Source organism: Drosophila tropicalis, unplaced genomic scaffold (assembly GCF_018151085.1).
Source record: "Drosophila tropicalis isolate 14030-0801.00 unplaced genomic scaffold, ASM1815108v1 contig_593, whole genome shotgun sequence".
NCBI lineage: Eukaryota > Metazoa > Arthropoda > Insecta > Diptera > Drosophilidae > Drosophila > Drosophila tropicalis.
The window spans coordinates 156,435-179,999 of NW_027173070.1; the positions used below are offsets into that span (position 1 = coordinate 156,435).

General features: G+C 36.2%; 1 protein-coding gene, 1 long non-coding RNA gene and 1 other non-coding gene across 5 annotated transcripts in view; 2 read left to right on the plus strand and 1 right to left on the minus strand.

The window, feature by feature from the left end:
• Positions 1–23,565, minus strand: part of LOC137575774 (uncharacterized) — a 49,067-nt gene that overhangs the window by 3,543 nt on the left and 21,959 nt on the right. For both annotated transcript variants that reach the window (XM_068288467.1, XM_068288468.1), the window contains exon 2: positions 9,102–9,296. In XM_068288467.1, the coding sequence (XP_068144568.1) occupies positions 9,102–9,296 (195 nt within the window). The remainder of the gene's footprint in view (positions 1–9,101; positions 9,297–23,565) is intronic.
• LOC137575777 (uncharacterized) lies at positions 1,493–21,733 on the plus strand. Of its 2 annotated transcripts, none has more exons than XR_011032228.1 (3): positions 1,493–1,668; positions 1,723–1,985; positions 21,618–21,733. It is a non-coding gene; the product is annotated as an uncharacterized lncRNA (long non-coding RNA). The 2 variants fall into 2 exon arrangements; XR_011032229.1 differs by lacking the exon at positions 21,618–21,733 and adding an exon at positions 16,995–17,155 and having other exon boundaries at positions 1,723–1,845.
• TRNAR-CCU (transfer RNA arginine (anticodon CCU)) lies at positions 7,732–7,803 on the plus strand. The gene has a single exon. It is a non-coding gene; the product is annotated as a tRNA-Arg (tRNA).

Consider the following 23,565-nt stretch of genomic DNA (forward strand, 5'->3'; position numbering starts at 1 on the left):
TCCTGCCAACAGTTTTTATTCGTTTAACTCAGGTTTCAATAATAGCTAATGTTGATTTATTTATTAGATTTTTCCCTTTGCCATAACTCCATTTCACACAAGATGCAATCAATCATTGGATTTCCTTAGAAATATTTCCAATTTTTTTTTAGTAAATTGTTGTTCACCTACTTCAGCACTTTTTTTGGTATTATTGGCCGTATTGAGCAAGTGAGATAGATGGAGCGAAACGGGAGAGAAGAGAATAGGTGTGGCGCATGTGTTACCATCCATGTTCTTGACCCACATTCTTCACGCACACTCGCAGATCTACAGTTACAGACACGGGCAAAAAAGCTAAAAAAAACGCTTAAACAAACAATGCAAATTTATATTTTAAAATGAAAATTCGCAGACAATGGGTAAAGTAGGTGTGTGTGTTCAGGTGGGGTTTTTTTTTTTTTTTTTGTTATAAATAGGGGGGAAAGCATTGAAAGCCGAAGTGTGGGACTTGGTATCGACCTTGGTTAGTGGTCACCGCACCGCACTAAAATCTACCCTATGCTCCGTATCCCTCTCGCGGAACCAACGCTGAAGTACTACTTCACGAGGGGGAGATGGCACGTATGCCTCGTCTAGAGTTTACCTAGAACTGAAGTTTTGGTTACGCTGACGTTCAGCGTAGGGACGTGTTCTGCGTCTTCTATATTACCCGCACAGTGTGTGCAAAAGGGATCTGTCTCATGTTTAAACCTATGCAAGTAGGATTTAAAGCATCCATGTCCCGTCAGTAACTGTGTCAGATACATTGGGTTGTGTTGCGCGTCGGGGGAGCCTTTTTATTAACCGAGCCATCTATGACCTCGTCTAAGATCCTGCCCAGTTCGGCCATCAACATGTTCGGTGCCTGCGGCGGTCCTTTTAACTTCTTCGGTGAGGTTCCACTTTCGGTGTTGCAAGGGCTTGCTTCCCTTGCCCGTTTGGGTGTCTCTTCTTCGCATCCAGCTAAGACGAATACTCTTCGAATGGCTGGCGGGGCCGAGTGAAAAGCCTGCGGCGGTGTCCTGGCGATCTTGCTTCCTTTCGCGAAAGGATTGGCACCGTTTGTGCACAGTCCGTGCTTTTTGCTGCTGCTGCTGCTGCTTGTAGCTATGTCCGCTGCATCGGCCAAGTTTGCCACCGGTGCAGTAGTGGTGGTTATGACGGTTGTTGGGGCCTCCAGAATCCGTGCACCTCCTCTTCGTGTCTCAAAGGCCCTGTGGGTTTGTTGGTCCTCTTCTTGTAACCTGAAAAGATTGCTAGTCGGTAACTTAAGACTTACTCAGTCTATAAGGGATTTTTTAAAAATCGCGCCTAAGCGAGCGCCCAAAAGCACGCAGCACTATGGAGGCTAATGTTGTGAGCTTATGTTAAGCCGTCAGCTGGTTTATCGGCTATGTTATCGATCGACGGTTCACAACACTAGTTACCAGCTGATTAATTGCAATCGGCAAAGTAAAAAGCGCTAAAAAGTCAAACGATAAGAAAGATAAAAAAAGTGCAAAAAATGCACTTTTCCCACCACAGGAGAAAGCGCGGTATATGGTTAACACCCCCGCCGCCCCTCCTGACGCCCCTAAGACTGATGGGAAATAAATAATTTCTCCAACACAACAGATGCAGCCAGCTGGGCAGCCGATTGCAGTCCAGGTGAGTGGCCAGTCTCTTGGCGACCCTTCCTAATCCTTCCCCTCTATATTCCAGGTATTGTACGTCAATTGTGTCCTTTTATTTTGCGGAGCGACTGATAAACGCGACTGCACTTGGTTTACACATATACTTCCTCCTTCCTCCTCCCTCCTCTCCTGTTCAGGTGGGGCTGTGTAGGTGAGTTTGAATGCCATTAGCAACAGTGCAATCTGTGATACACATATGTGTTAAGTAATTGTGTCATAAATGTTGGTACTACAACCCAGAGAAAAACATGATGAAGCTTCACAGCACGCGCGCAGAATGCGCAAGAGATGGTGAGTGTGAACAAATATAAGAAAATTATTTCATTATCATAAAGTAGTATAGAAGAATACCCTTTGAGATTTAGAAAATGAGTCTAAAACGGGCTTGGGTTTAATCAGACATTGACATAATGTTTCCCCGCACTTTTTTCGCATTTGAGGTGGTCCAAATAGTGCCCAAAATATTGTTATTCTTTTCGTTTGTAAGCATCGAAAAGGAAAAATCTAAGGAACTTGAAAATGGTTTTAAGCAACTTGAATTGTAGCTAAATATAAATCATATCAGTTACTCTGCAATATTATGTCTTCTTTCTTATATGTTCTTACCTTATCGTTATTCTACAATTTTTTAAAGAAAATCTACCGAAAATAGCTTCAAAACAGAATACATAAACTTCTTTCAAAATGGTATCACTACATGGACGTAGACTTTTCCATTATCTTTTATAACTCTCACTACAATTTACATTTCGCACACAGCCGTCGGGACAGCTGATGGCACCTTTGTTTTAAAACTCTGACAAATTTCATCACTGTATGGGGTGGTTCATTATTTGTTTATGGCCACAATCTTTCATTAAGCCCCTCCTAGCCTCCCAAACGCACTCCCAACTTTCCTTTCCTTCACACCATGGCCGAGGCCGTGTCGTGACGTGTTTCAGTTGTGTTTCACCGTCGGATTTTGGCGTTTTGTCATTGTCAGGCTGTCATAATTGCGTTGTTAAGTCTTTGCCATAAATCTACATTTTAATTACTTGAGTTCTCTGTTCTTCCACTCACAAAAAAAAACAAAAAAAAACTACCCACACACAATGCACACCATTTACAACAACACTATATGAGAGAAAAGAAGGAGTAGGAGAGATATTCTATTTTGATTTACCCGAAAAATTGCCGTCAAGCTGGCACTTAATTTGCACTTTCTCGTTATTTCATTTCATTTCTTTTCTTTTTATGGGGTTGTAGGTTTTAAAAAAATGTGCTCCGATAATAAGCAGAAAATGGCATGTGTTTGCCAAGTTCTTGCCAGGGGCCACAAAAAAGAGACTCAGAAAACCAAAAGTATTTTTGCCCAAAATGCGGTTGCCAAGGATCTTTGCTCTCCATTCATAGAGGCCATTTTTCAATTTCCGGAACGCAAGAACTCTGGCTCAGTCTTGTGGTTAGCCAATTTAAATTGTCTTCAAGTGGAGGCAAGTGGACCAAACTGAACCTTTTGATAATAGTAACTTTTTTTTAGCCTCAACCTCTTTCTTTACCAGTAAGCAACGAAATTGATGTTGGCTGTAATTAAACTACAAATCAGACAAAACACACAGAAAACTTTCATTAATATAAAGCCAGATTATGGCATTTGGGAGCTTGGGTGGGGAATTGTTAGGTGGCATTTCCCGGAACTGAAGCTACGTTATTAAAAGTCAGTGAGGCTTTCAGCAAATCCTTCTATACATTATGCATAATTAACTACAGTTCATAGTTAAAGGCTTTACACGTGAATTTGGCTTTCAATTTTTTGCTTTGACACACGAATATCTTATTTAAAGCCATTCGAGGACAGCAAAAATTATGAATTCAAATTGTAATTAAATATTTATGCAAATATATTTTCGTGGCCACATGTTGCCAACATGGCAAAAAAGGTGCTAAAGCTTTGAAATATTTAAGCTAACACTTACAAAGACGACTTTGTGGCATCCTCTATTCTTGAAATGAAGCTAACTTGTCTTGGAAGTTTTTACATTGATTAAAATTCATTTAAATATTCTCTATTTAAGAAACATTTTGATAAAGAGTGGGAACTGAGCTTCTCACGCTGATAAAGAACTTATATATTTTATGGACTCTGAAACATCTCTTTCTTTGCGCCACAAACATCTGACAAATTTTATTATACCCTCTGCATGGGTATAATAAAGCATAAAGCAACCCGACTAAAAGAACTTTGTTTTTATTTCTTTTCTCTTTTTAGTGTAAAAGAACGCCAATGAAAAAGAGTGGTGGAAAGTGGCATCGAAATGCATTTTTTAATTTGCTTTTTTTCCTTGTTTCAGACAATTTTTTTCCACTGAGAGACGTACTAAATTCTATTTTACTACGACATTAGAACTTCAATGTAAAATGGTGTGGTAAAAAACGTCATTAAATTAACTTAGCAAAAGTCTTATATACTTTTGTTAACATTCTAATTAAATAGTACAAGACGAAACTTGGGTAGAAAGAACGTTTAAGCCGTAAGCTGAACAAATAAACAGGAGGCGCACCTTTTCTAAAGGCTTTCTTCTTGTCAAGACCCACTTCCCCCCTCTCCATCTTCCTCTTTATACACTAATGCATTATAAATTAAAGGTCTATCTGAAAAAAGGCCAGACGAAGAAGGTGCTCAACATTTTTGTCGTCTGTTTTATGTACTTTCGGGTTGGCCAATTTGTATACCCTTGCAGAGGGTGTTATGAAATAGGTCAGATGTTTGTACCGCAAAGGAGTATACAGCTGTGTTCAAAAATATAGTAGCGCAACATTAAAAATTAAAATTTTTTTTTTTTATTTTTTAAAGAATAGGATATAAAGATGAGAATATGACTAGATTCCGTTTGTTTTACATTGGTTTTTATAATATTTTAATGTCTTTTGCGAAGTACACCAAAAAGTGCCTGTTCAAAATAATAGTAGTGGCTACAAAGGAGTAAAAAAAAAACAGTTTAATTTAATTCAAAATCGACTCGATGAGGTCCTGTCAACGCTTCAAGGGGATTTGCGACCCTGCTTTCTAAACTATTTGCCAAAGCTCAGCTTTTTTTGATGGATTTGATGTTGCCACAACCCGCTGAACATCTCCCTATAAGTCCTCGATCAAATTAAGATCTGGGGACCGAGGTGGCCATGGCATAACATCGATCTTTTTGGATGCAAACCAATCTTTTGCAAGCTGTATATGTATATATGTTCTTGGTCAGCTTGGCATTTCAACAATTAATAACCTAGGTGAGATTTAGTACGAAAATCATCCGGATCGGACCACTATATCACTAAATGCCATATGAACTATCGGTGAAGGCCCCTCCTTCCCATGAATGTCTTTAACAAACGTACTAATCAGATAGTTTTGCATAAAAATATCATATCCCAAAATGTCAATAAGATCAGATAAATAAACAGAGAAAACCCGATCAGCCTACTAGATCATTGCTCGAAATCAACAGAGCAGCAGAGCACAAGAAATAAAGAGGGACAGAGTGATACTTTGAAGATGGGTTAGGAGCATGTAAAAATATCACGGCCAAGGATTGCAAGGGTATATAAACTTCGGCATGGCTAATGATGGCTTCTTTGATATTTTTTTATGTCTTCGGGTCACACAGGAAAAAAAACGCCAATTCAGCGCCCTCAACAATACAAATACGGATACAATGTTTTTAGTTCGTGCTGCTTATTGCGTGTATTTGTTCCCCACCCACTCGGCCTATTCATCCCCTTCATCGTTCTTCCCCTCTGCCTCCTCCTCCTTCTCACCCTACTCATCCTGCTGCAAAATTTTGTTCTTGTTTTCGTCTTGTTTGTTGTGGCGGACAACAACACTTAACATGGTACTTAAATGGCTTGGCCCTGTCGCTCGCTCTCACTCTCTCTCTGTTTAACCTACGTCCTACTCTATAGCACCCTCCCTGTCTCTGTATGGGGTGGTGTAAATGAAATTACAAGCTTGCTTAAAACCAAAAATCCAATTAGGAAAACGCGTGGCTCTCCTGTATTATCGCAGTTGTTCACTGCTCTTGTTGTTCTTGTTATTTCTGCAGTTAACATGCGGGACAACAGCGAAAAAGAACAAAATAATAAAAGAAAAAAGCGGAAAACACGCACCGAGCACCAACATAAAGGAGTTTTTAATCCACTTAAAGCCTTCTATAACCTTAATAACAAGCAAAACTCTCCTTTTCTTTAAACCGTCATAACAATTTACATGAAAAAAATTCTCCAAATTTGTTTGCCATTTTTCGCTTTGTAACGTTTGAAAATAACACTTTATAACTTTCGCATTTTTTAGAGTTTGTTAAGAATTTTGTTTCTTCATGTAAAACCAAGTCTCATGCAGAGATAGATATCGAGAACTGGCATATTTCCAGCTAACCCCAAATGTCTGGCAGTGTAAACTTATATAATTTCAATAAGTTATAACTTTGCTCGAATCGATTAACACATCAAACAAATTTTGTGTTTGTTTTTAATTGGAATTTGCAAGTTGAAAATAAATTTTGTTATTTTATTTGCATTTAATAGTAATAGGCTGACACTCCCTCTCCCCCTCTCTATCTCTATTAAATACAAATATAATTATTTCAATAAATCTGCATCAACAATTGTTGGAACATTTAATGGCTTTTGGTCTTGAGGTTTCCATATTTGAGTTGCTATTTAGGTTTATAATTGTAAAGGTAATTTAAACACAGTTCTGCTCTATCTCTATTTGTATATCTATCTCTTTCTCTATGATACTGTATACATATGTCTTCCATAAGGAACAATTAGTAAGCAAAGATTATGCCAGACAAGGAGCCCAAATGTTTGGAGGGGATTGCCATGGGCAGAGCCAGACAACTAGGCGACCCAAAAGATGTTAAAGGCCAAATGCGGGACTCTCAGTTTTCCTCTCTCTGTATGTATGTACGTGTGTGCAAACTTTGTTGGTTGTGTGTGTGTTGGGTAAATTAGTGTGCTTTATGCACAAAGCAAATACCAAAATGACAACAAGAAAAAACATAAACCACCAGCAAACCTGCCAAATCCAAGCCGCAAAACGTTTGCAACAAGAAAATATCCTTTAATGGCTTTTTGGCTTCGATTTTTACCATTTGCATTTAAAATGGCTTAAATTGCTGCGACTGGAATTTACCTTTTTTTCTGGCCTATTGTTTGGTTTTGCAGCTTGGTCATATGCGGGCTTCTCCTCTCCTCTTCGTTCTTTTCTCTTGTTGTTTTTCGTTGTTACTTTACAAATGTTACAAAATTTGTTATTCTTTTTGTTGTTGTTGAAAAAGTGTGGCACATACACACAATCACACACGCACAAAAATTTTCAACTAGGCCATCTGCCTTTGAATTTATTCCACAAAAACGTTGATAACGCCCCCCACTCAACTTTTATACTTTTCGTTTTTGTTCTATTGGGCAACTCGAATGTGGAGGAGGAGTAAAAGGTTTGCTGAATTATAATCCTTAACGGGTTGAAAACGAAGTCTCTCGATTCGTAATTTCACGTGGTAGCCGCGAGACCAAAAGGTATTTGTGCAGACAAAGGAAAGCAGGTTTTGAAGTCATTCGTAATGACACTAACATAAACATTTTTGTCTTATAATAATAAGTTCTTTTCAATGATTTTTTACATGGAGGCGTGAGAAAATAATTAAATAGATGTAAATTCGTAATGATTCTTATAATAATAAGTTCTTTTCAATGATTTTTTTACATGGAGACGTGAGAAAATAATTAAATAGATGTAAATTTGATCTTCAAAATTTAAAATATTTCTTCACATGGTGCATGGTGTACCAAAGTCGGCGAGACGACTTAAGCAACTTATAAATTGTATAAACAATTATTTCAATGTTTCTTATATTCTTTAACCAGAACTTTATTTGTTTTGTTTATTATTTAAACAGATGTTGGTCCACACATATTTTTTGGTTGATTTACCTTTTGGTCTTTCGTTATATTGAGAGTGTTCTTTAGACCAAGAATGTCTTTTGGTTTTAATATTCAACAAGCTCCAGTGGCGTAATGGAAACGCACCGGCCTCCTAAGCCGGGGATTGTGGGTTCGAGTCCCATCTGGAGTAAAGCAAAACTACATTAGAATGTAGAGATTCGTTTTTTTAATTTTTTAATAAGATTAAAAGAAATTTAAAGAAGAAATTTTAGTTTATTATCTATCAATCTGTACATTATTAACTGTTTTATCCAAAAAGTGTGTTCTTAGGCTTGTTAAGTCCCTTTTTCTTGGAGCCTAGTAAATTGACGGTATGTTGTACATATGTTTCATTTTGTTAATCCCATTCTGTATTAGCTAAATTTCTATAAATTTATATGTTCGCATATACATATGTACATGAACACTTGTGAAGCCTTAATTGAGTATGTTGCCTCAACAGTTTGCGTACGCTTATCCTAGTTCTTGCTTTGACTCCTCAAGCGGGTCTAATTAGCCGTTCCACCCACATTGTCACAGAAACACCGCTTTCAAGATGTGGTTGAGTATGTGTGTGTTTATGCACACCGTGTGCACTATAATTAAGCCTAGAACAAGAACAGAAACAAGAAGTAGTGGAAGGTTGACACTGATGCTTTGGATGACAGCCCCGACTAAGTTTTTAATGAGCCAGGCTACCACTGTAGCTGCTGCCTCTGCTTTTCCTTTTGACTTTTTCTTATTTCGTTTTTTTCGTAAAAGTTGTAGCTAAAATTTGTCAGTGGTTGTAACATCTTAATATGGTTAAGCGATAGGTGGTAAAGAGTGTGAGGGGTGTGAGGGCTGGCAAGCTATTTATGAGCATTGTGAGCGATTAAATACCCCATGGTAAGCACCTATAACCAAGGGTATTTGGGGATTGTTCACCCATTTCTATTTCCGCTGCTGCTTGTTTTGGTGCTTGCTGGTTGCAAAGTTTTACAAAGCCCTCTGCGACACTCCCTTGTCATTTGCAGCAGGCAATTTTAAGCCAAGGCAAAACTTTCAGTTTGGCAAATTTTTTAGGTTTTCTTGTACTGCAAATAAATGACGCAATATATAAATATTTGAGGACCGCCAAAATGTATGTACCAGTTATTTGGAAGTATTTCCGTCCTTAATTTCAGAATCATCATGAAAAGTCGATTGTTTGGCATATAAATACTGATATTTCGAGGTCTTTAAAGAAAAAGAGGAGAATATAATCGAAGCGGACAGACTCAGGATGAGAATACATTCTCTGTGTAGTTACTTAAAAAAAAAAAAAAAAACGTTTTTTTGTCAGGTTGTGGCTTTAGATGTAACAGAAACGTTACAAGTGAATTGATTCCTTGAATCTAAATATTAAGCTCAATTCCATGACTCCAACTTTATTCGACAATTTTTTGCCTTTTAACTAAAAATACTTACCTTTGTCATTGGGATCGAATTCAGCCTCAAGCTCTGCTTTGGTTGGCTCTGCAGAGGATGAGGCTGCCTCGGCTTCTGGAGCTGAAGCGCCATTGCTTCCATTATTGGTTGTTGTAGTTTTGATTTCCGATTTTTTCATGGTCTCTCTCACTTTGTGGCCTCGAAAGACGGCTTGAATTTTTGTTGCGGCTTTTGCTGTAATTAAAAGTAGAAAAGCCAGAAGCAAGTAAGAAAGTTAACGAAAACAGTTACAGAGATTTTTATTTAATCAGCTTAAAAACTGTCTGAGTGCGTTGGTTTTTTCGGTTTGCGAAAGAATTCAATCAATTGACATGGGCTCGTCAAGTTCAGAAAGTTTCTTTTTTGTCTTTTCCAATATTTTATGGCATTTTTCACGCTGCTATCGGTTGATATGAGTAGACGCCTGGCCTTGAAAGAAGTTATAATAAATTGGCACGTAAGGCTATTATTTCTCTCTATCCCAAAAAAGGAAAAAACAAAAAAAAAAGACCCACTATCAATAAAAAACAGAAAAGGCATAAAGAGCAGAGGGACAGATGGGAGAACGCAAAAGAAAAGCGACCCCGAAAAGCGAAGCATTGTGCGCTGTTGGGTGGCGGGAGAAAAAACAGTTTTACTTTTTGTGGCTGTGAAAAATGGCTTCTGCCACAAGGTTGTGGTAGGTATTCAGGTGGTAGCAGGTGTGCCAGTGCCAGCGCCAGTGGCAGTAGTCGCAAGGTTGGCCACAAATTTGTTGATGGCTTGGCCTGTGTACTCTGACTCTCAGAGTACATATACATACGTACTATGGCCTGTCAACTGTCAAGTGTCTGGCGGTCAGCATTTAATCATTTAATAGAAATTCTATATCATTATATACATAGGGCTATGCGGATTCAAAGTAAAACTAATCGCATTCAATGAATCTTATAGCATTTTACATTAATTACTAAAGATAAGATTTCTCATTTTTCAAGAATTTTTATACCTCGTCAATATATAAATATATTCTGGTTTTTGGTTCACAAACACTATATCTATTAACCATTACGGGTATGTATTACTCAGAGAGTACTTACATACATACATCTGTGCCAATTGAATTGAAATATGCAGAAAATAATGAATTGCAGTATAAATTTCACACTTGTTGTATGTATGCAAAATTTTTGCCATTTTGTTTATTTTTTGTTTTTCTTCATTTTTTTCTGAATTTTTATCGCTCGACATAAACATAAATGTTTTCCTTTTGGTTTATTCGTGTAAAAAAATATTTAAAAAAATACAAAAAACCTTTTGTGTGCCCATTTTATGGTAAATTAAATTTTATATTGCCTGCGGGTGAACCGGCATGGTCATGAGCCATTTCTTTTTCAGTTCTCCACACATACTAAAACTTAAATTCTCATATATACTGCATTATTAATGAATATTCATTTATGCAAGCTATTACTTACTTGATAATTTGTAAACCAAAACCAACAACAGGACAAATAACAAAAAATTAAAGTGCAAATTAAAATTTATATGGGATGGCACTTGATAGCCAGCAACATTTTCTGTTCCCCTCACAGGAATCTGTCCTGTCTCAGCTCGCATACTAAAAACGTGGCAAAGTTATTAAATAAATTTTGCATGTGGCTCATTAAATTTGACAGCTGAAGGAAAATGGCAAGTGCCAAATAAAATCATAACCACAAGGAGCTGCCAGATCGAGGGGGAGCGAAAGAGAGGCAGAATGCGATAGCTAGAGGAGGAGACAGAAGACACACGCACACATTGACATGCAAACACAAGTTTGAGAACAGGGAGCCTGGCACTCAATTACACACAGAATATTACGGTGCCAGGATACCAACCAACCAACCAACGGAAAAGAAGACAAAAATAATAGCGGTAGAACGCCGGAAGAAGCACAGGATCTTAACGCACAAGGCGAATGAAAATAAAGAAAACAAACAAAACGCATCTTTATATATTTATTAAATATATATAATAAACCATTTCCAGGGCAAGCAATCTTTTGCCTTCGTTTTCTTCGTTTAGCTGCCTTTAGCTGCTTCTTAGTGGACCTGACTTCAACTCGTTTAACTCGCTTTTCTTCCTATCCCTGTCTACATGACCAGGCTAAGCTATATAATTAATTAAAATTCTGAAGCTAACTTTTGCTTTCTTTTGGTTTGCCATTTCACTAAACTTCATTTAACCGAGGAAACATTTTTTAGGTTAATTAAACAGGCCGCACAATTGGCCCGAAAAGTTGAAAGCCGTTTCAACCTTAGAAGTTTATATACTCTTGCAAAAATTATTAATGGTATAACTACCAGAAAAGTTTTCCCAAGAACGGGTTTCTTCAATTTAATGTTATGGTGATCTGTATAGCTTTCAAACTGCTGGAGAACGATGAACTTAAACAGACATCTTCCTTTAATTTACTTGGCTTCTAATGCGATCAGCATTTTCTTTATCTTAAAAAATAAAAATTATGAAAACGGAAATTCCTCCACTGTATTTCACACGTTTGGTAAATTTCTTAATACCCAAAAGGCGCTGGCCTAGTTCATTTTTTTTGGAGTTCGTTAGGTGCCTCAACTATAGAGCTATGTACAACAATAATGTCAGAGGAATATTATAACGAATGCGTTGTGCAGCAGGAACAATATAAGATGGCAAGGGGAGAATTTTCCCAAGAAACAAACTGCAGCTGCGCCTCAGTCTCCGTTCCTACTACAAGCAAAAAGTGAAAGTAGCCCCGTTGTCCTGAATAAGTAAGAAATGCCCAGGACACATACTTTCTTAGGATTTCTATGTTTTTCTTCAAGAGTTTAAAAGAAGCACAAATAAAAAACAGCAAAAAAAGTTTGAAATTGCTTAAACATTACTTGCATTTACTTTGAGATTACTGTTTTTTCCCCTAATTAAATTAAAAAATGTAGTTAGCATTACTTTTATGTTTTAATTGTTTTATTGTGGTTTATCAAGAAATTAAGAGTGTCAAATTAAATTCAATATAAATTCAATTCATATAACGACTAGAATAATACTCTCAATAAAAATGAATTTGACTGAATTACTTTTTTCATCTTTAATCTCCGAATATAAGTCTTCATATTCCTTTTTATTTTAGGTAAATTCTGTCAGTCTGTCTGTCCGCCTGACTACAAAATCTTAAAAGATCCTATATCTATGTATGTACTGTACTGTTGCTGAATTCGCCAGATGGACAATATAGTGTAAATTACATACAAACGATTGCAGCATTACACTATATAATTACTTGAAACCACAATACTCAATTGCCCGACAGCTGTACATAATATTATTTTTCCCTTGAGAACGGTTGCCTTTGAGAAAGTTTCTCAACCAAGTTTTCTCAACAACGGTTTAGAGTGCAATTGATGTATTATTTGAAATCAATTGTAGTTAATTATATAATTTTACTTTACACCTTAAGTTAAAGTGCCCTTGAGGCGAGTTAATCTAAAGGAGTTTCTTTTATAAAACCATAGTTCATTTATCATAGCATACTTTTTTCGTCAAACGAAATATTTTTGGAATGCATGAATATTGTTGCATCTCTCAAAGGTCTGTTTAATGCTCATATAATCATAAGGTTTTTCTTGTTATTATGATTATTATGCACGTTAACTGAAAAAGGCAAAAATTTTTGGCCATTTTGTTTCACTTATCTAACCACTTGGGTCCATCAAGTTAGTTGTTGGCTTGTTTTGCTCACTCTCTATTTCTCTGGCAAAGTGATTTATTTATGATTGTGATAATTTGCGAGCCGACGACATATTAATAATTCATTTTGTAACACGTTTTGTTGTTGGTTTTTTCTTTTTTTTTTTATTTATTCTTCTGTTTTTCCACAATCATGACAACAATAAAATTGTGTCCGTTGCTTTGTTAGTAGTTTCTTACAGTACATACGAAACTTGTTCGAAAAGTTGCTTAAAAAATATACCAAACCAAGCCTATTTGATAATGTAGTGTATTCCCAAAGTCGCCTAGTTGTTGCGTTGATTGTGTTTTGGCTGTTTCTGACTTTGGCCCGTAATGCGTGTCAGGTTAGATGACTATGTATTAAATGTTTGTATGTACATACATACATACATAGGTACATATACATGCATGTGTATACTTATAGCCAAAACGACCTTCATTGTCAGCATGTAGCTAAATGCAATCGATATCAAGTTTGTAAAACGCAAATGTTTATGTATGCTATATACTAGTTTACAGTGCGTTTGTGCGTTGTCTGATTCAACTATCCAAAATGAATGACAAAATAATATGAAGTGTAAATGTTGGCACGTGCGCATATTCAAAAACAACAACATTGATCAATTGGTTTGTCAGGATGTTATTTTTTTTGCATATTGATTTGTTGTTTTTATACCATACACCCATAGGGTGAAATGGTATATTAAAGTCGGCAAAATGTATGTAACAGGCAGAAGGAAGCTTCTCCGACCCTATAAAGTATATATATTCTTGATCAGGATCAACAGCCGAGTCGATCTAGCCATGTCCGTCTGTCCGTCCGTCCGTCCGTCCGTCCGTCCGTCTGTATGAACACGCAGATCTCGGAGACTATAAGAGCTAGAGCCACCAAATTTGGTATGTATACTCGTGTAGTATGCACATGTTCAGCATTAATTGGAATTTCGGCCACGCCCCCTTACGCCCCCAGGAATCACATAAAACTGTTTTTCTTAAAAAGTATGACAGCTAGAGACATCAAATTTAGTTTGTATACCCGATTAGTTAGTGCGCAGAAATTAACTGTTCAAACTTTTTGCCACGCCCCCAGGAATCACACAAAACTGTTTTTCTTAAGAGGTATAATAGCTAGAGACATCAAATTTGGTTTATATGCTCGGTTAGTTAGCGCGCAGAAACTAATTGTTTAAACTTTTTGCCACGCCCCCCTTCCGCCCCCGGAATTTACATAAAAGTGATTTCCTTAAAAACTATGATAGCTACCGACATCAAATTTAGTATGTAGACTAGCTTAATAGACGCGCAGATATTGGCTATTTAAACATTTTGCCACGCCCACTTCCGCCCCCGTAAATTAAACAAAACTGATTTTATCATAAACTAACAAAGCTTAAGTCACCAAATTTAGTATGTATACTGGCATAGTATGCGCAGAGAATTTAGATATTTTCAAATTTTGCCACGCCCACTTCCGCCTCCATAATTTAGAAAAAAACGATTTCCTCCTTTAGTTTTTTGACTATCGCATTTAAATTTGGCAGACTAATTTATCTTATCTATTTCTACCAAACTATCAAATTTTATTGAAATCGGTCCACAAGGCCAGAATTGGACGTTGGCTAGTAGCGGCGCTAGAGTGCTCGTGGGTTTGTAGAGTGAGCGAGATAGCACATAGTATAAGACATGTAAAAACAATTTAATAGACATATGTACATTTGGTCTTCGAAATTTGAAATATTTGTTTCACCAGGTGTATGGTATACCCAAGTCGACGAGTCGACTTACTTGCTTCATTTTGGCTGCGAGTCGCGAAAGCAAAGTTTACCAAAGAAAAAAAGGTATCTACTATATTTAGCCTACACAAATAGGCTAATGGTTGCAACTAACGAAATGGCTTAATGATTGTTTTGGTGAAATTTTGTTACACGTTTGTTCTATTAATCTGTAGCAAAGGAATATGATGTTCAATTAATGTATCTTGAACCAGCTAGAACAGAAAATGGGATGGAATGGTATGGAATTTATGTTGGGTAATTTATTTAAGTAGACTTTTCTTAATTGTTACGCCCCGTTCAAATTAAATGCAGTCCAAAAGTCAAACATATTCAAAAATTACACAAACCTACACACACAATCAAAGGGATACAGTCGTTGGTCAGATCCTAATGATGTAGCTTTGCATAATAAAAGTCAGACATAACCACAATTTGTTTAATTCCCTGCCATTTCATGCCTTCATTTGCCTGCTCCTACTCTGCCACAATAAAGCTATGTAATGGTCGGATGTTAATAAACAAATACCAACGACGATAATTGAACTTAATATGAAATTCTAATATTCTAAATAAATAAAATAAAACCAATCACTGACGTGTAAGTATTATGATTAATTATGATATTCACAAAGTTTTATCATAAATATCCTGAAGGTTGGTTGAATAGATTTTAAAAAATGATTTGAAAATGTTTGCCCTAAAATCAGCAAAACTAGAAACATTCGAGGTTTTACTTCAAAGATTTAGTTTTATTATAAAGTTTTTGGTAAAAAAAAAAACTTTTTATTTGGCTAGTTCTTTATGTATATTTTATGGTCAAAAGTTTTAGAATTATTTCTACTCTTTCGATGCATGGTAGAAGAAAACCCAAGAGCATGAAAACTTCGTCATGGCCTAAAGTTGCCCCCGACCTTCTGCTTTAAGCCTTAATCATTGTCAATTTTATCAATTGTCAGGCAGCAATAAAAAATTTTCAATTTAACAAAGTTTTTGCTCTTCCCCCAGGCCCGTTTGCACTTTGATTGACAGCAATAAATGGAAATTTTGTTCTATTTGCATAAATATAGCAACTCAGTGCCGGATATACCAACAAACATACATGATTTTGTAAATATATAAGCTTTTTGCAGACACACACATACATACATTGACATGCCCACACAATCAATTTCAATTAGTTAGCACATTGAGCACTTAATTCGACAGTCGAAACACGATCGATTGATTTGATTGACATTCGAAATAGTCTAAACTATAATAAATACAAAAAATATATTTTGAATTTATGTTTATATTCTCTGCATAAGTATTTCAAACTCAATTGCCGCAAATGTAAGATGAAAATATGTTGATGATGTAGAGAGTTTTTGTATGAGTGGAGGCTTTACAGCAATAATGTGACTGCAGCAGCCAAGGGAATTCCCTCAAGGATTCAGAGCCTTCTTTTTGCTAGTCACGTAGCAAACTGCTAACAGGAGAAAGAAATCCCAAAAATCCCATTTGTTGACAATTTGTTTACGTGTTTTGACTAAAAGACTTAAGGACAGCCAAAATTTCTTTTACGCCCAATGTTGAAGTTCACATATTTTAAAATGCCACAAATGTTTCAATCAAATTCGCTAAAATCTCAAATATAGTTTCTAAATAACTAGGTTTGCAAAAAGGTTTGAAGTAAGAGTATCGAGAACAGCGCAAGACATTTTCTAAATATTAGTAAGTGTTTGAAAATCTTTTACCATTTGCAAAGTGCGACACTTAAGTGCAGCTGTAGTGTTGGCAGAGAGAAGAAACTTTCAGCGCTTAATTTAGTTGTTTAACACAAGATTAAAAACTTATTCCGAATCAAAAGAGTTAGGATAGACATATATATTTATTTTTTACAAAACTGCGTTGACAGATAAACTTAAATCGCTTTTATTAGCTGCCCTAATATTTAAAAGTTTTGAAAGTTGAAAAGGCGATAAGAACATACAAAGATCCTACGAATCGCTGGTCAATCCAGTATTCACACAAAATCGGATTGAGGGAGAGAGGGCTAAAAATTTTTTGAAAATCTTGTCTTTATTGATTATATTTGCTTTATTAAAAATTCCAAGCACGATTAATTTCTTAACCTAATTTAAATACAAGCCTTTTGGGTGTATTCTAAAATGTGTTTTTTTTTTTTTGCAAATTGATAAGGTTCAAAGTTATTTAACTGAGGCCACAATTCTGCAAATATTCATAAAGTTTTTGCAACTTAAAAAAGTTCAATATTTTAATATTATTTAAAGCACAACCTAAGGGGTTTTTATCTTTTGCTCTTAGTTACGCTTCTTCTGCCATATTTCCGGTCTATTTATGGCGGACTCTTTCTCTTCCTCATATTCTTTCTCTCTCTCTCTCTTTCCAGGCTTCTATTTTACCCATAAGGAAAGTTGCTCGCTTTTGCTATATTTATTATTAAAATGCTACTCAAAACTTGCCTCCAACTTTTTTCCCTTTTTTTGGCAACACGAAAAAATTAAAACAGCCCGCGAGCAACCAGCATAGTAGGGTGGAGGGGAGCAGAAGGATAAGTGAGGGGGAGAACAGGAGCCAACGCAGCACAAAAGTTTATTCAACAAAAATGAAAATAGTATTTTTTGTTTAACTTTTTTTTAGATGTTTTTTTGTTCTCTGTTTGTACTTTAGTGTGGCATGCAGAAAACTATGTGGCAAACTCGACGAGAGTTATGTGGCAAAGGCAACTGGTTATTAATAAAGAATTCACTGTGAGAGTCTACTTTGCCCCATTTACACAGTTAAGGACAATTGAAATTGAAATTTCATAACAAGATATGATGATGATTTAACAACGACGACTGTAATATTAGAGGGGCAAGTAAAACATGAAAGCAAAGTACCATGACAATTGCATAAAACATCCACGAGATATGGAACACAGACTCCTTGTGCCTCACATTACTTTGGTTTAGTTGAAGAACGGGGTTAAAGGATGGAAGGGGATCTAAAGGCCAAAGTTCAGGTGGCAGCTTGGAAGGTTGAAATGCAATATTTAACCTCTCCGCCTCACACGCATTGCCTTTGACCAGAAGGTCAAACAATTTTCTGTCTTTTTATCGTTGGAGAGTGTGGATAGGTTTATTGAAACTGGTTGCCATTATATATATATAGAATTTGACCATTTATATTTCTTTGGGTTTTATTGATTATTTCATAACCTGAGTGCATCCTACTCATATTTTTCTAAAAATGTATGTGTGGAGAAGAAAATTGGCTAATTCATTTGCAGGCAGCAACTGGCGCCATGAACTGAATTCTTTTTCTTTTTATACCAAAAAAAAAAAAAAAAAAACTATATTTTCTTCATAGTTTTTCCACCAGAGAGCAGCCAATGGCTTAATCATTTCATTTTCAGGCTGATTTCCGCAGAGAATTCAACTTTTCTATTAATCTTATAAGATTGAGCTAATATCGACTTTTGTAACAACAAAGTAGCAACTGACTTGAACCGTCCATTGATTTCCTGTTTTTTTTTTCATACAAGAAACCAACTTTTTCATAAACCCTATTAACGGTTGAGTTTATTTTTAAAGTTAATATCGTGTCTTACTATCTGAAACTTACTTGGAGCAACTGACAATTCATCATTTAGCCACTTTCCACTTTTTTCCTTTCTATCGATTACTTCATTCTATTGATTTTGACACCAAAAAAAAAAAATCATTTTCACTCATTCTCAGAAAGTTGCAAACTCTTTCCATTATTGCCTTCGGTCTCGCATGAACTCGCCAAATTAATTGCTCGGCGACATGCGAAAATTTAATTTTCTTATTGTGAGTACAAAAGAAAGAAAAATGAAAATCAAGGAAACCTAAACAAAAAGAGAGTCATGCTTACTCGAAAAATCTTTGTTTTTCGCTGTTTGTTTTTTGTTCCCCCTTTTGTTGCTCTGCTTATTATTTATAGTTGTGCTTTGTTTATTGTTTGCGCTTAATGTTTGAGATAGGTTATTGTTATGTAGGGAGCTGAGTGTATATTGTTGATACGGGTAAAATGAGCCAACTCATAAGTACGGAATGACTGACAAAACAGGTGATTAAAAGTGAAAATTTTTGTTAATAAGGGTGAGAATATAAATTGCAATCTAAATATAGAATAAATAATTGTTTAAGTCCTTTTAATGAAGACAATTTTAAGAAAAATAAGAACAACTTTGCCTTGAAACTGCCAATAAGAAAACCTTTTGCAAGGGTATCAAAATGGAAAAATATGTATAATTTGGAACCATTTTCAAGAAATTAATAAGAAAATTAATGCATATATTAGAATTAAGGGTTTATAAAAGTTTATTTCTAAAAGCAAATGTAAAAGTGCATAAAAAGTAAGAACTTTAGTTGAACGTTCGAGTTTGCAAAATTATTCAAAGGTTTCAAATCTGTTATCTCTTTAAGATGACCTACAAAAAGTAATATCCAAATTGGAAAGGTTTAACTATAGTAGTAAAATTATAATAACCATTAGAAGATGTGGGTGTAAAAAGCCAATATCATGCTGACCAAAAATAAGTATCATTAGACCCATAAAAAAAAAAAATAAACAAGGAAAAGTCGGTCAACTTTTCTTTTCCATTTAGTCAAAACGCTTGACCACAGCACTCTGCCAACACTCACTCAATTAAGACACTGAACACAGAATTAAATTAACTGGTCGGTAGCCCCAAAAGAGTCATAATATGGTCCTGCTTCTCCTCCTCATGTTCCTGATGGCCATTTCCTTGTGGCCCCATTTGGGCCTCCCCCTCTTCCTTAACCATTTTAGTTGGGTTGTGTACAGCAAACATGCAAATGCAAACAAATGAGGCGAAGGCAACTTCAAGTCTCAAGTGAGAATGACAGATTAACAATAACAAGCGGCTAACTACCAGTCAGCCTTATCAATAGACCAAGACGGGCATAAAGTCCTACGATACCGTAATGATCAAAGGGAAAACACGCAGAACATTAAAATGGAGAGACTAAATAGGATTAACTATTATCTCTTACTACATTTCTGTTATTTTTTGTTTCATAAAACTCTTATTGTAGATCATAAAGTTGCTCAGATGTGTCAAAATGTGAATTAATCTCAACAGCATTCCGCAGTTGTTGTGTTTACATTTGTATTTGAGTGTGGGAGTCAAGAGTAGGAACTGAGCATTTCACTCACTGCAAATTGTTGTGCGTGTCAGTTAATATTAGATTTTGCAATCTAACTTATGGAAATTCGATTGCAAAATAGGTAGAATTCTATCCATAAGTAACCCTAAAATACCTCAAGAATTCCAACATCACTTATTTTACTACTAATCCCAACGTAACTCGGAGAATCATTCATATTGCAAACTTTTCAGTATGCCATTTAGAATACTCCTGTACCTTTAATTTATAAATGCAAAGACACAATGAAACATTGAAAACTTATTCAAGACGTATCCGGAAATGGGTTCCGTATGAATCTGAAGCTGGCCGCATATAGTGTGGAGGCACATCGTGTCTCCCATGCGTATCATGGTCTTATTTTAAGTAAAATATCTTTTCACAGAAAACTTCATTAGTCGGACAGAAAAACCTAGTGTAAATGACAAAAATCCAAAAACAGGATATCTCGAACAAAATATAAAAAAGTTATTTAAATCATCCTATTAACAAAAAAATATAACAAAAGGATTGAAAATGATACTGTAAAAGAATTATACGTAATTATTTATGGAAATAAACAGCCGTAATACTTTTCTGGTATTCAGTTGGCCAGTGGTATGTTTCATTCCATTTTCAAATTTCCCGCCTCGACAACCCCCAGACAACACATACACAAACTTTTCCTGAATCTTTGTGCATTCCATTTGGTTGCATTTTCTATCAAATTGATTTCATGCTCAAAAATCTCTCTTTACCTTTTGCAATTTACATTTTCATTCCCATTTCTCATTCCCCCATGATGTTCTTGTTGTTGTTGTCGTCAAATTAAATATTAAAATCAATTAAAGCCCTAGAGCTTAAAATACATACAGCAAAAACTTTCAACCTGTGACAAAAATGAAACATCATCCAACAAATACATCCATCCAAACAACCAGTCAACCAACCAGCAATCCAACCTAACATCCTGCTCCTCCATCCATCTCATCCTCGTCCTCATCCTGACTGAGTCAACACGGATTCTGTTTATTTTGGGGTCTTATTCTTTTTGGCTGGGTTGCGTTTTGTTTTTGTGCGTGTTTTATTCTGTTTCTGTGGGGAATTTCGCTCTGTGTAATGAGAAATTGCAGCTTGCAGCAGCGACGACTGAGCCGAATGATTAAATTATAAATGCAAAAAGCAAACAACAAATATGTGAGTAAAGCATTAGAGTTGAGGCAGCTGTAAGCTTAATAAGTGAATCGAAATTTTCGTTATGTATTTACATTTGTTATAGCCCTAGAGGAGGGTGAACGAATATATTAAAATATGTCCCCAAAAATCCGAATGATGTTTAGCCCCCAAAGCATATGAATTCATGATTTGGGCGAAATGCTGCAACCTTGCCGATGAGATATCTGTCCTAATTAGCCTTTGAACCGTGAATGCGAACTACTTTAATTACTACTTTATAAGATACTACAAACGAGGACGAGGTTTTCATAAGGCAGAAAGGTCCTACGAATTCGTAAGTGCATACTTAAATTCTAATTAGAGTTTTAGTACTGCAATCCCTACATGCAGTTTCTTGTTATGTTCAGGCATTTCTTGAAATTCGGATAAACAATAAAGGTGCCAAATATTTTTAAGGTAACTGCCGTAAACTTAAAGCCTGGAATGCTTAAGCTTAAAATAACCCGCAGCCGAATTTTCACAAAATTCTACCATAAAAGGAAGGAAGCAAACTAATTCGTATAAAATATCAGCCAATTAGGGTCATAATTCATACAATTCGCAACGAAAACAGAAAATATTTGAAATTCTTATGGATACTTTTTGCTTTTGCTCTTGGTATTCTCCTCATTTTCTCACAGCAAGAAGTGAGCAAAGAGAGAAAAAGAAAAAACAGGAAACACGGACTCGGACTTACAGTTGTACTGAGGACTGCGTCTCTTTTTTTGCTCGCGCTGGTGGCAATTTAAAAGCGGATAATAAAAACGGATTTACAGTTATGAGTACAAACACACAGAGGGAGAGCGAGAGAGAGAGACAGAGAGAGAAAGAGACCGAGAGACATCAACCGTGACCCCAACAAAGCCCTATCCTCAGAGCCGTAAAGCAAATAAATGTGTCGAGCCAGCGAGCAAAAATCCGTTAAAATAAAAGTGCAAAATAAATATAGAACACGCCCAAGACTCGCCACTCTGCGAATCCAATTAAAGGTAAAGCAAATTGTGGCCTTGAGTTTTCTTCGATCGTTTCCTTGATATCATCTAAGTTGAGTAAGTAGAACGCCCAATTTAAAAGGATACTTGGGGTAAATACATACCTAAGAAAGCGATAAGTGGTGAGCTGGTGAGTGGTGGGGGTAAACGGTTAACAAAGATGGAAATCAATCGCCTTTGTCGCATTGTCAATGAACTGAAGAGTTTTTTGTCGAAGATGTTCGACCAAACCACCAACCTTTAGTCCATTGAACAATTGCATTGTCAGCAGCAGCAGCATGTAATATGCACACCACAGGCAAAGGATAATAACACATATTTCGTGTGTGAGTGTGCGATACTCTTGATGTAAAGGATACAAGCAAAGAGGATAACTGTTAAAAACTGAAAGCCTTTACGAACAGTGATGAAAGATTTCCTTACGTTCCAAGTATAAGATGATAATATTTTTGAGCACAAGGTAAATTTTAGTTGTAGTCTTCATTTGTTAGTGGACAAATTTTGAAATATCGAAAGAGAAGCAAGATAGTTTTAGTAGACCAAGAATAGCTAAAAACCAGTGGCTTTAAGACTTAAATAAGATTAGAAGTCTGGAAATAGTGGCACATCCACTGGGTCGGGAAAAAAGGCAATTCTTTCCCCCTACAACGATATTTTACCAATCCCGATCTTTCTTCTAATATAACCGATTTCATCCCCCAAAAATCTATACTTATATCTGGCACTGGCCATGAGACATTATTTAATAGCTTCGTATATAGAACATCTTTAGTTCGTCTTGAGCAATGAAAGAAAATTGAACATTTCTTCTTTTATAACTTGTTTGAATTGAGTTTCTCGCCCGTCCTATCGATAGAAATTGGGCCGCCAGGCTGCCTCGCTGATTCGGCTCTATGTACATTATCAGCGTTCACATATCGACGTCATTGCACATTAAAATTGCACAGGCGACACAGTTAAGTGGGTGTGGGTGGCCAACATTGCAAGGTTGGAGGTCCTTCAGCACGTAAGTCTTTCAATCAGAGGGCATTGAAACGGAAATTCTGCGCTGCAGCGCAGAAAAGGAAGGAAATACATGCTCGACTGGCTGACAGAATGCCTCACTGACTGAGTGACTAACAAACTGACTAAGGGTCCAACCACCGAGGCTGTTTGGACAGGGGCAAAAGCAAAGTAAGTGTATCAAATACAAGCATTACCAGGAGATGTGCATGCCCATCTCCCTTTTAAGCCTTAAGAAATACTTATGGTGGCACTTTATACTCAGTTGTTGGGTTGTGGCTGAGTTTCATGCGGTGGCCCTGTCCCTACCCTGCCTTGCCTGTCAGTTTCCCCTTAACTTTCTCTCTTTTCGTTCTGCCTGTTCTGACGACTTTTTGCATACTTTGAACTTTGCCAATACATTATAAGTATTAAAGTTTTTCCCGTTGACAAGGCTGCCACTATGAGAAAAAGAAGGATACTGTTTGTTGTCCTCTCTGTTGACTTGTGCCTTTGGTTTTGGCATAGGCAATAAAATAAAGCAGGAAAGAGAAAGGGAGATGAAGGGAAGATTGGTAGACAGACAGATTTTGATAAATTATAAAAGAGGAGAAAC